Source organism: Perissodus microlepis, chromosome 18 (assembly GCF_051167445.1).
Source record: "Perissodus microlepis isolate ML-2025 ecotype Zambia chromosome 18, ASM5116744v1, whole genome shotgun sequence".
NCBI lineage: Eukaryota > Metazoa > Chordata > Actinopteri > Cichliformes > Cichlidae > Perissodus > Perissodus microlepis.
In genome coordinates this window covers 9,828,393-9,841,955 of record NC_140478.1, presented here as the reverse complement: position 1 = coordinate 9,841,955, position 13,563 = coordinate 9,828,393, and the positions used below count along the sequence as shown (strand labels likewise).

The 13,563-nt window shown below is 40.2% G+C and overlaps 1 protein-coding gene across 3 annotated transcripts in view; it reads left to right on the top strand.

Moving 5' to 3' along the window:
* LOC146367260 (low-density lipoprotein receptor-related protein 8-like) overlaps positions 1–13,563 on the top strand; it is an 83,941-nt gene that overhangs the window by 51,624 nt on the left and 18,754 nt on the right. For all 3 annotated transcript variants that reach the window (XM_084913225.1, XM_084913226.1, XM_084913224.1), the window contains exons 6-9: positions 1,760–1,882; positions 5,718–5,840; positions 12,483–12,602; positions 13,130–13,255. In XM_084913225.1, coding sequence (XP_084769351.1) covers positions 1,760–1,882; positions 5,718–5,840; positions 12,483–12,602; positions 13,130–13,255 — 492 coding nt within the window. The remainder of the gene's footprint in view (positions 1–1,759; positions 1,883–5,717; positions 5,841–12,482; positions 12,603–13,129; positions 13,256–13,563) is intronic.

Genomic DNA, 13,563 nt, shown 5'->3' with positions numbered 1-13,563 from the left:
ATAAAATAACTCAGAACAAGCATGATGTTTCCACTTCGGGAAATTGTAATTGCCAGCCTCTACCCATTTCTTGATTTCTTGAATTACCTCATTTTATGTTAATACACAATATTAAAGTATATAGGTTTATTGTATACTATTAAATCAGTGGTAAAGCAGTGCTATACATTACAAAATTATACTACATTATCAAAGTCTGTAGTATAAATAAAGTATTTTATCCAGCTTAAGGCAACCGTTAGAATCTTGGGTACAACTGCAGCCTTTCCAATTGCTATTCAGTTTTCATATATATTGTTGTTTTAATCTCAGAGGTCAGGTTATGGATGGATTTGATTATTTTTTAAGTTTGGTTGATTCTGAATAAACTCTAGTAGTTTTGCAAATATTCTAGTTGGTGGGCGCTTTTTATTAAACATGTTGCACGTCTTCAGATGAATCCAGAAACTGTGAAGTTGTTAAATTAACGTTATATTTTGTTTTTGTTTATTTGCTTTGAGATGGTGGAATAGATAATCTTCAACAGCAATATTTCTTCCCTCCTCTGAGGTGACGCTCTATCATTTAGCAGATTTCTTCTCTGCTGGGAGTTGATATTGAGTTTTTTCCTCCTAAATGTGTCAGGTAAAGAATGTGTTTCTGTTGATAAACACTGTGTGAAGATGGGGCCTTGTGATAAGACAGGTTTTACTATTAGCTGGTCATGGATGGGGGAGCCCTGAAGCTCCTGTCTCACTAAGCCAGAGTGTGAAGCCCAGATAGTCCCACTATTCATTATCAAGATGTGCGGTGCACACATCAAACGCACAGCTCTCACTCTGTGGTGTGTCATATAAGCTGCACTTACAGGAGATTGATGTTTTATTAGCCAACAGAATATCTGCATTAGAGGGGAGGAAGGCTGGGGGTGGTTAGGGACACAACCTCATCTTTGTCCACAAGTTCCCGTGCTATGCATTTAAACTCATATGTTCACCACCTTTGGTGTATTCACACACCCTTATGTCTGTACGAGGATTTCTTTGCCTAAAAAATGGAATTTTCTTCCAGCTTGTCAGCAGAGGACAAATGCTCCTGTTGTGATTCATCAGTTTTACACTGTTGTTTCTGCACTCTTATGAATATACATGCACATGTATCTATACCAGTATACACCACCAGTTTATTGCTCACTCAAATCTCTAGATTTACCTCAGAGATGCACAGAAACATGGATGATCACATCTATGTGCATGTCTGGACATGCGTGTCCAGACTGCAGCATCCCTGGCTCCATTAGACTCGTTGTGTCCTGTTCGTCTTGTGATAACACTTAATCATATCCCTCTGTCACATATATTGCTTTTTAGTGCGGTTTAGAGGGAGTTATATGAGCATACCGGGCACTGTTGATGAAAAGCTTGTCTGTGCTTGGGATATTAATAAAATTTGGTGTGGCTTCTTGGAGCCTCCATCTTTGTGTTACTATATTGAAAATCATTCATCACACGCCCTCAGGTTGACTGTCTCTGTCATCGGCAGTGCCTTACACAGACTGTGAATTAATAGGAGTGCAGTATATGCCATTTCTCAATATTTTTCAGTGTTTCAAGAAAAGTTTTTAAAGCAATTCCTCTTCTTTATGGGACAAAAATGTGGAGAGAAACCGAGTGATTAAAATGCCACAGCTGGTCTTGGATTGGATTCGACCACATGATTTTATGCTCCTCTTGAAGTCATTAAAATCAAATTTAAAATTTCGATCTCTTGCCTGTTACAGCTCTGTTGACGTGTCGTCCTGATGAATTCCAGTGCGGTGATGGTTCCTGCATACACGGCACCAAGCAGTGTAACAAGGTCCACGACTGTCCTGACCACAGCGATGAATCTGGATGCGTTAACGGTGGGTTCACCTGTCACTGTGTTTGGCAGTGAGTGTCTGTCCTCCTCCATGTCTGCTCCCCCATCTTCTTCCTTCATGTATCTGTCTCAGTCTCTGCCTTTTGCACGTCTGCCTATGTGAAACACCTTTCAACACGAGCAGTTTTATAAGCCCACCAGGATTTTTTTTTGGCTAAAAGACCTGCCATATTTGTGTAGTTTTACTGAGTCAAGACTAGGGATGGGTACCGGCATCCGGTGCCATGATGGCACCGGTTCTGTCATAAACGGTAGTAACCAGACCGAAAAGCAGCGCACATTTCGGTGCTTTGTTTTTTTCCTGAGCTGTGATACACTTTAGATTCTAGCCAATCATTTTACGTTTCCGAGGATAGTAGGCGGGTCCAGGTACGTACGTTCTTTTAGAGCAGAGCTACAGATTAAAAATGCCCAAGGCGAAGCGGTCAAAAGTATGGCTGTACTTCACAGCAAAATATGCAAGCCTACAACAAGTGCTTTAAGCTGATACTGTGACACTGTGCAAAGGAGGTAACACCTCAAATCTGATGAAACACTTGGCGACGCATAGCGTTTTTTTTAAAAGCCGAGAAATGCGCCGTATTTGATAGCTTGCTGCGAGACCTCACACCGAGCACATCTACTGCGGGTGTGGTGCCTGTTATCGGACCCGGAGTTAGCAACATCCCCCAAAAACCCGAAGAGTAGAGTCCTGGCCCCTAGCCCTGCCAGTGTAGCAGAAATGATGACGGATGATGATGGCAGCAGCAGCCGTTCTTCTCTGCGTGAGTAGCTTAATGTTGTTCGTGTAATTTACGTTGAGTAGGCTAACCACGTTATTACATTAATGCATGTAAGGTGAACTAGCAAACATCATCATAGCTACATGCGGCTGTCTTCTTGTTTGATGGCAGATACTCCCTTCACCCTGGCCAAAAAGGCTAAAATGACCAAAGAAAAAGTGGAAAACAGTTAAACATGAGAGGTTTTTGGACAAAGTTTGTGTTTTTTCCATTGTTTAAGCACTGCTTCCAGCCAAGAGTGATACCATATATGCCCCATAGCTGCAGAAAAGGCTAACATTGTTATCTTTTTACAAAAAAACAGCTGAACATGAGAGGTTTTTTGGACCAATTTTGTGTTCTCCATTCTTTAAGCACCGGTTTGAGCACCGTTTAAGCACCGGCACCGTTTCAAAACCTAAACGATACCCATCCCTAGTCAAGACATGCTTCTACTGTAAATTATTTATTCTGTAATAATGCTGTAAAGATTTTTCACCTCATTCTCAAGTATCATTAGTAATCTGATTACATTGAAGCCTTTGAAGCCTGAATCACAGCCAATAGTCTAATCTTTAAGAATCACAACTATTAATGTCATATAAAAGTACTTTTTAAATAATAAATTGTGTTCAAAAAAGTGCAACTCAAAGATGATTAGAAAGATCGACATGTGGACTACAGTTTGGCATTAGCTTTTGTGCTAACGCTGTGCTTTGCTTTGATAAGTTAACTTGACTGACTTTCCTGATTAAACAGTCAGATAGACACTGGGCAGACAGAGGCAGGTGAAACTTTATAAAACTCACTCCTAGAAACATCAGAACCCTTCAAAAACAAAGACTGACACTCTAAACATCCCCTTAATATGCACAATGTTTATACCGACACTATTTGGACTGCTTTCATGAGACTCCTGCTTGCTTAAATAAGATTTACAAAAATGAACACAAAAGCAAATTAAACGTATTTCACCAGAATGCTATTGAACTATTTACAGTATTTTTATAGATGGAAAGTAACGGAGGTGGGGTAAGGGTTAGGGCTGGGAAACAAGTGGCAGAATGAGGAGGGAGTGGGTAAGGTAGGAAGGGGGAAAGGTGGTAAGGATTTAGGATGAAACCTAACCCATTCTTTTTTGCCCCTCTTTAATTGTGCCATCTTTTCAGTTTCTCAGACATTGTCTCCCTGCATTGTCATTTACCTTGTCTTCACCCTTTATTGTTATCTGTTCTTTATCCTCCTTTCTTTGATTGTCTTTGCCCTCTTCTTCTGACTCTTTGTAAATGTAGAAAAGGAAACACTATAAATTACATTCTACTAAACTGCAAAACAGTCTGAAACAAGCTGTTAGGATCAAACATGGTTTATTGTGACGTAAAATGAGGGCGCATGCCTGAAGCTGCTTGTTGAGGATTTCGAGCTTCTCTTCTCTGTCCTTTGCTGCTGCTGCCTTCTTTCTTCAGTTTCTTACTTATTGTTGATTTCATTTTATAGCTTTTGCACTTTCCCCCCCTATAATTTTATAATAAAATTCACTGGATCATAACACTTTCCATCCTGGAACTTCCTGTTTCTAGACCAGTCTATCTATTATTAAAACGCTATCTTTTGTCATTTTTTTGAAGGCTATAGTGTTGAAATAAGTAAAAATGTAATTGTTTAGAAATCTTATGCTTAGTCTGGATCAAATGAGGCTGCTGTTAATTTTAACAGTCCATATTGGCATTGTTATAAGGCTGTTATTTACTCATTAATAAAAAGTTTTGATGGGGTGAAATTAAAAAAGTACAATTTTGCCCCTCAGCAATAAAAAAGCTGGTGTTGACCCAAGTTTGTGAGCATGATCATTAAAGAACAAGGCGGTCGACAGTATTTTACATTTCATGGACTGGTGAGGGGGACATGTTAGAGATTATTTTTCCCCCAAATGTTTTAAACCTAGAGTAACAAATCTGTTTTAGAAATATTTGTCAAAAAATGTAACAAGTAAAAATCTAAATAACCCCTCCCCCCAAATACTCAGATAACAGAAGTACAGTTGCTCAAAAATTCAAAAAGTACTTTGACTTTACTTCACATCTCTGGCTTTAAGCCATAATCATCAAAATTTAAACAAAGTCTTAAAATAATTCACTTTATATGTAATGAATACAGATCTAATTTATAGACATACACTAATACAATTAGCATGTTTTCCTAACTTGCCATACTTATGGAACCAACCATAAGTGGGGATTTAAGGAACTGCAGTTTTTGGTACTTCCACTTTTTCTTCATTTTTCAGCCCTCCAGGTCACTGTTTGCTCACAGCACATCAACTTTTACTCACTTTTCCATTTCATTTTTTTTCTTCTTCATTTCACTATGAAGTCCATTCCAAGTTGTTCCTTTCCATATCAGACTTCTTTAAGCGGTTAACTGTGACTGGCTTCAAATTTTGGAGATGAGCTAAGAGCAATTTTCCTCTGGCCTTGTAACCTTGAATTCTGCATATAAATCATTCTGACTAGAAAACAGAGAACAACACAGTGAGGAAAGGTACAGTATCTGGCTATTCAGCAGCTTTTCCTCCATATGCAGACCACAGTGTGAAAAATTGGCTGTCATTTCATGGACAGAAATATCCTTCAAAGAAACTTGCATGAGTATGAATCATTTGCTATAATGGCAGCTGGTGTTACATTGTGTGGATCCAACCCAGTGCTTATTGTGGATGAATTTCTTTACCGCTCCCTCATCTGACTGTGTTGCATAATTTAAAAACGTAGTGCAAAATTAAACTGCAGGAAATTAAACTCTGGCACTGTGAAACAGGACCAAAATTAAAATGTAGTTATTATAATATTTTTTTCAACTTTTTTTATGTGGGGCATAATATGAATATTTGCTGCGTCTGGTTTCAAATGAGTCTTCAGTAATTCAGCGACTGGAAATATTTAATTTGACTTCACACTTGTTGATGCACAAGGCTCTGAATGAGTATGCAAATGATATAAAGTTTCATGAAGCGTCTAGTGCGGATTGTGATCTGTTTTTGGTTTTTTCCTGTTCCAGCCACCAAATGTGAAGGACCCCTCAAGTTTCTATGTAAGAATGGAGAATGTATTGACAGCTCCAAGGTGTGTGACTCAGTGAAGGACTGCAAGGACCGATCAGATGAGCCCAAAAAAGAATGCGGTAAGATGGCTATGACAAGCTCGTTTAGAAAAATTTAATTTATTACTTCTCTCTGCTTGAATATGAAATGGTTTTCCTTGATTACTAGCAGTATCAAATGAGGGAACATTCAGCTCCCAAAATAACAGAGCTGTCTGTTACCATTTGTGTGCCATCGTTTGAGCCCCGTGCAGTGACAGAGCATGTACATATCTGTTGTAAATGGATTCAAGCAGTTAATCTAGCTGCATAATCATGTTTGCCATAACAAAGTGCAACTACCTCCCTCCTATTACCTTGCATTTCAAAGCATGCAGAGGCACAGTCAAATTAGAGGCAGCCTTCGATGATCAGAACAAGAGCCTGCATGTACTAATTACAATCAAACTGCAGAAAAAGTCTTCATCTGCTTTATGGTAATCTCTCTTCCTTTCTCTACCTTCATCTCTTAACCAAACGTGTAATTGCAATGAATAAATAAAAAGCAGTGTTTGGAGAGGTAGGGACTGGAAGTGCTGATACAGTCTGATTTTACCTCCTGAGCCACTGTCCTGCGTATGTTTTAAGTTAATCTCAAAAGACAAAAGAGTATAAAAATGAGTCATGAAATGTCTCGGTTACAGTAACACAGTCTCTGGTCAAATAAATACAAATTTTCTTTGTCACATACACAGTACAACATATAGTGAACATGCAGTGAAATGCTTGTGTCCTGAACTGCAGAGAGGCTGCAGACGTGGCCGCGCCACTCCAGGGCTGGTTTTTAGCATGGGGGGGCTAGCCAGGAACCTTACTAGATACTGGGCAGGAATCGCACTCGCTCCAGAGGTGTGTAGTCTTACCACTACACTATCCAGCTGCTATGTAATGTCAGTAATGCAAACCCTGAAAATGGTAGCAGCGTGTCAGCCATCCTCTCTCATAAAGAGAAGGCTGTTCCTGTTTTTAATATTAACTTGTTTTATTTAGCCTGAATTTTCTTGTATATTTTCCACAGTAGTCCTATCTCACATTGTCTTGCATTCTTGTGAAAACATAAGAAAATTCAGTAGCTTGTAGAACCACCTTCAGCACCAATAACTGGAAGTAATCGTTTTCTGTGTGTTTCCAGTCTCTCACATCATCGCTGACAAATTTGACAGAGGAGAGAAGTTCATGGTTGACTAAATGACTTTAAGATGCCCAGGTTCTGTGTTTATGCTGATATTCTGTGATTGGTTTTCTGCAAACATGGTGCTGTGTATTATGGCCAAACATCTCCACTTTGGTCTCATCTGACCATAGGATATTGTTCCAGAAGTTTTGTAAAGGGGGAGTTAATAGGGGAACTTAGATTACATTGGCTTTGGTGAAAACTTTTCACATGACTGTAGCATACAGCAGGAAATAGTCCTTTTTGATCTAAATCGGCTGTTACTGCCATTTACCCAATCACACTCTTTACTCCTATGCCTTTAAAGACTTTTATCTGCCACACCCATGCTCACACACCAATGGATGGATCAGGGGTAGCTTGGGGTCCAGTATCTTACCCAATGTCACTTCAACATGAATAGGGCCAGAGATTAAACCCCTGACCCTAGACGACCCTCTCTGTTTCTGGAGACAAAGCCATTCCCAGTTCATTTGTATTAATAGAGCTGCCTAGAAGTGAATGCACCTGACCATTAGCTATGCTATTCACACATTAGTGCAGTTATAGTGTAATTTGGTTTGGGCAGCTGGGAGGGTAAAGATCAGTAAATGTCTGATCCAACTGCATGAAGTGAAAATGGCTTTAGAGTCAAGGCAAATGATTAATATAGGAATATTGTGATCTGTTGTTTAAAAAGAATGTGGAACACTGGGATAGCTGGGTGGCCAGTGGTCCTTTGCCCCTCTTTACTTCCCGTTCCCTTGGGCTTAAACTAGAGACTATAAGAACTGAAGGTGATGCTTGAATTAAAATAAAAAAGTATTTCTTTTTCTTCTTTTTTTTTTTGACATGAGAGAGTTAAAGGCAGATTTACTCTCATGAAATTATATTTCCTTGGAGAAACTTAAACTTTAGACTGAAGAGTGACAGCTGACCGAACAGACTGACCTCTGCCACAGACGGAAATTACACGAGTGAAGCACGACTCATTAAAAGCATGTCCACACATACCTACTTCATCACTCCGCGCTCTCGACCATTTACTCCCAACATGTAGGCCAACTGGCACAGACAGAAAACAAATAGAGATACACCCCGCTGCACTGAAACATACGTTATTACTCGATGTTCAGAGCAATTGCATTTGCCGCATCAGCCTTACTTCGGGGAGAATAAAGACAATACATTTCCACGCTCAATCAAATCTATTCTGCATCTTCCCCAACTCATTAGAAATAATGACATATTACCACATTACTGACCCATTACTCAGCACACGTTCATCTCCTAACACTGCTCGTCACATTCTCTTAGAGGAATGGCTGAAAATAAATAGGGAGTACAAACTGAGCTACCAGGGAGAGCGAGTGAGAAGAGAAACAAGGTGGGGGAAAGGAAAGACATCATGTTTGTCTTCTGGAAAAAGTGACCTCTAAATTCTGTCTGAGATGGTCAGAGAAAAGCTGACAGGGCCTCTCTCTTCTTTGTTACCCACCCTGCCCCTCTCAAAGAAACAGGAATGGGTGAGACCTCAAATGCAGCTTCATTTGGTCTTTTCCTCTGTCTGCTGGCAATTCAGAAGTGACAGAATGAGAGTAGTTGCCACTGTGAGTGGCAGATTGCTGTCACCCATCCAGCTGAGTTAGAGAGGGGAATTGAATGCAGCCGGTTGCAGTTCTCAAAGTCTGCTGGCAGTCACACAAAGAGAGCATTTCTCAAGTTTACCTTCAGTCAGTCTTTGAATAGATAACTTTTATTGACTTTTATTACAACAGAAACATTTTGACCTGACAGTGTACAAAGGTCTTACACTACTTGATACCCCTGTGTTGTATAGATAATCACTACACCTCCCAGACATCACTTTCAGCTATTTTATTGCAAGTCAGGGTGATGCTTGCAGTCATAAATTTTTCAAGCAACTCAGCACTAGGGCTGGGCCATATCATACCGTTCATGGTAATACCGGTATAATGTTGGGCAACGATAAGAAAATGAAATATTGCGTTAGAATCTGGGTAAAATGCGCATGCGCAGTGCCTATGTTTTCATACGCACATGGTGGAAAAAGCATGGCGGCGACAGAGAATGAGAAGGGCGAAAGCGGATCGTTGAATGAAACGGATGAACCAGAACTGGTTTGTAAAAATGCTGCAACTTCAGTGGTGTGGCACTGGTTTAGCTTTCGTCCGTCAGATACACAACAAAGCACTATTTTTGGTAGAGCATGCTAGCGGGCCGTCGTTATTACCGTGTTTTTTGGAAAAATACGGCACACTTAAAATCAATCCTTTGATTTTTCTGAAAATCGACAGTGCCCCTTATAATCCCGTGTGCCTTATGTATGAATTCTGGTTGTGTTTACTGACCTCGAAACGATGTTATGTACACAGCGCTGGAAAATCTGTCAAATGTTTTAGTACGACTTTGCTAAGCTACGAACCCGCATTGCTTGATGGATTGTCGGAGCATTACGGCTATTGTAGGCAGGAGCCTGGCGGAGTGATACGTACTGTGCTTCAACATAATATTACCGTATTGTGTGTGTATAACCTCTTTTTAATATTATACATGGTTATGCTGAGGACATGTCGGACAGTTTCCACTGGAAATGCCTTTTGGTTAAACTGTCAGCAAGGAATTTGCACTGTTAAAATGTCATATAACTTTAATGCACATAAAAAAAAGCTGCTTGTTTAAGTGAAAATACATTGATGGTTTGTTTTGCACTAATAAAGTTGTGGAGTCGTAAAGTATTTTGTCTAGTGTCAATTATATTGTCAGTTATATCGTTATCGCAAATTTTCAAATGTATATCTTGATAAATATTTTTGGTCATATCGCCCTGCTCCACTCAGCACTAAAGAGCATTTCAAAGTGTTTTAGTTCTTTATTTTGATGTTTTCCTGTAGCTTCCGTGTTTTGGTTCATTCCCACTGCTCTCATACGATTTTTGGCCGCTGCATACAGCTGTTTTCAGCCACAATGTATCTAAAAACAAAACAAAACCAAACACGACCTACACTATCTGTCCAAAAACAAATACCAGAGAGCTGGCAATCACGGCTAGCTGCTGAACACTTGTGAAACATTTAGAGGTTAAGAGAGTGGACAGAGATAAACAGGAGTAAATATTAGATTTTGTTGTTATCAGGTGGCCAGAAACAAGTCTTTCACTGTATCAAATAAAAATATTTAGAGATGAGTTTTTTTCTCCGTTGCTTCCAAAACAAATTTTCTAAAATGAAAAAAAGCATACAGAGAGTGGACCCAGAATGCAGCGCTCTCGGCTGTTATTTAGCTGGTAATGGGGAAGATAACAAAAACTTGACTTGAGTGGGGTTAGCATAAACTTATGAACAAGCCAACAGACTGACAGACGCATATACCAAGAGGGTGATGCAGACAGTATTTATATAGGAGTAGAGAGCAGAGTGGGCACACCTGAGAACACAGTTGAACAGAATCTTAAGTAATGAAACATGGAAAGCAAAACTGAACATACACACACATACACACACGCGACCAGGGACTGTCAAGATTAAACAGGACCTAACACACCCACATTGAGACCCACACTAAGGCGCGTGGACACAGGAACGGGAGCTAAAACGACATGGTGACACATGTTGAAACACAGGAAACAGGACTGAAGACAAATGAACTTCCTATGACAGTGAAAGCAGACAAGCATGGAGAGACCAGACACCGTGACACGACTGGGGAGACAAAAAGGGTAATGAAACACAGAGAAAAGACTGACTTCCATACGAGACGCTGATGACAACACAGAGATGAGACTTGGACGGATTGGACACGAAAGCGAACTAACATAATCAAACAAGGACCAGAAATATTTAAAAAGAAAAAACCCTCAGAGACACTAGAGAATACTAAACTCGAGACTAACCAATACAGAGCTTGATTGTGAATATTTCTTAAATCCAAAGGAATGAAAAGAGTCCAGAACAAACTCTCAAAACACACACAAGACCCAGGCCAAAACTGTATTCATTCACAGCACATGCATGCAAAAAACAAACAAAAAACACCATGAAGTTTGCATGAAAACATTCACTCACATATGAAATACATTAGCAATAGAAAAGTGTGCAATTTAACACTGCAAGTGCCCTCTCACAATGAAATTCTTTGCAAAGCCCACATACTGGATTATAAGACTAGGCAATATTCCAGGAACTCGAGGGCTGTTTTAGGGCAGCTCAGGCCTTTGTGTATGTTGTGTGTGTGCTGCAGGAACTGTCCCTGTACGAGTTCTTTCAGGGTCGTTTTTAGGGGATGGAAAATGCTTGCAGCCAGGTAGATTCCTCTGCACTGCTAGGGAGGCTCAGCACTGAGTGTGTCATTATAAAACTGAACACAAAACATTACATTACGTTTTTTTGCACAATAACATACACACTAATCACACTGGCTCACTCAAAGGAAAGCACTACGGCTTCATTTTGAAACCAGTGATTGTCTATGTGGCGAGTTTGCTGTGGCTCTTCTTTCACTGACTCATGACATAAAGCTCACTGGCTGGAGTGAAATGTGTAGACTGGGCAACAAACTGTTGACAGATTTAAGATTGTAGTTTTCCTTTGTAGATTGTGGAGCCTCACTTTATTCTGAAAAACTCAGGCTCTGCACTGTTTAAATGTTTTTCCTTTATCTTAGCTTTTACTGAGTTAAGCTTCCATTTAAGATGCGCTCAGTTAACAGATTTTTATCAAATCTAGCATGAATAAATGAGCTATATAAATAATTAATGTATGTTCAGCAGTAAAATGATACAAAACTGCTACCTGCAGCTTTATTCAATAAATTTCTAGGTGAGGTTAAGTACCTGAACCTGAAGTGTCAGTCAGTGATGTTTGCTTTCTTCTTGCTATGAGGTTAAAATAGTTTATGCTTCACAATCACGTCTAACTACTTCTGTCTAATTTACTGTGTGCCCACCTTGTCTGTGCCAGCTGCTTTGATCTAGTTTTAAAAGAGAGCGTGTTGTTTGTTGTGTTTTCACATTTTATTTTTCAGCTTCTGTCATTTTTAGGATCCTGCCTATGCAGGCAGCGCACCTGTTTAATTTAGATGTGCTCCCTCCCTCCTGTGATAGACCCTTGTGGGACGTCTTAAAATCCCAGTTCACAGCTTTAATCCCCTCTTCACACATATTTCACATCCCTGCAGATGGACCTGATTCTCAAGCTTTATAAGCCTGCCGTGTGTGATGCCTGCGTGTCGCTTTGATTCCTCTTCTGCTTTTGAGAACATCTGATAAGAATTCAATAAAGATGGAAAAGAGTCGAGTACAGAAGCCGAGATATCATAGAGATTACTGCCACCCATGTGCCACACATACTTATTTATCTTTTAAAAACATGACAAGTCATTATGCTACAGGGTAATAGTTGAGCAGGAAAAGTCCTTTCCTAAATGAGATGAGAAACTATGACCTACTGCCTGACCTTCCTCTTAAATGAACGGCTGCGTTTGACACCTGTCTCCTTTTCTTTGTCTTCTAGGACTGAATGAGTGTATGATCAATAATGGCGGGTGCTCCCATGTCTGTGTGGACCGACCAATTGGCTTTGAGTGTCGGTGCCCTACCGGCTACCGGCTGCTAGACAAAAAGACTTGTGGAGGTAAATAGAGAAATATAAAGTGTTTTTCAGAAACAGAGTGGCAGGCTGGCTGCTGACCAAGCCAGTATAAATCTGTTTGTGCATTTGTGTAGTGTACCGCTTTGGGCAGCTTGCAGCTCTCATGCTGTCCGTCTCTGTTCCCTGCCCATCGCTCCCACAGGGGAAGTTGTGCAGTCTTACTCCTGTCACACATGCTTATAGTATGTCCTTCACACCCTTCCTATCATTTTAGCAGCTCGCCATCACACCCAGAGAAGAATCAGGTCAAAAGACGTCAGCAGGGATCCACCCTGCCTCCCTGTTGACTCCTTTCTTCCCTAAAACTGCAAAAATTCCAGCCATAAAATGTGCATTTTTACCTCCCTGTTGTAGCTGTCATGTCATTGAAAAGAATTTCTATATTTACATTTCCTGAATTTAGTTTCCACTCTCATCTGTCACAGCTCGCAAGGGAGTATTAGTGATTTGCTGTCACTGTCTGACTGTTTTTGTCTCTCAGCTGATTGATAATCCTCTCATCCCTGTAGATATCGATGAGTGTGAGAACCCGGATGCCTGTAGCCAGATCTGCATAAACTACAAAGGGGATTTTAAATGCGAGTGTTACGAAGGATACGAGATGGACCCGGTCACTAAGACCTGCAAAGCAGAAGGTGAGTTACAGTAAGAAAAGAGGAATTAAGTTAACCATGTCTATTTGAACCTGTGCCTCAGGTAAACAGCACATTTTCTCAGATACTGAAATGCATCAACACTGCACCGCACTCTCTTCTGTACTACATTGTTAACCCCTCCTCTTGTCATAACCAGGAAACATCTTTTAACTGTTATATTCTTATTATTTCTCTGCAGGTGTTTGTGCACTTGACATAACAGTACACATAAAACAAAAATCACATCACCAAGGCAACCGCTCTGTTTTTCTCAGACCGAATTTGTCCTCTGGGTCCTGTCCCATTAG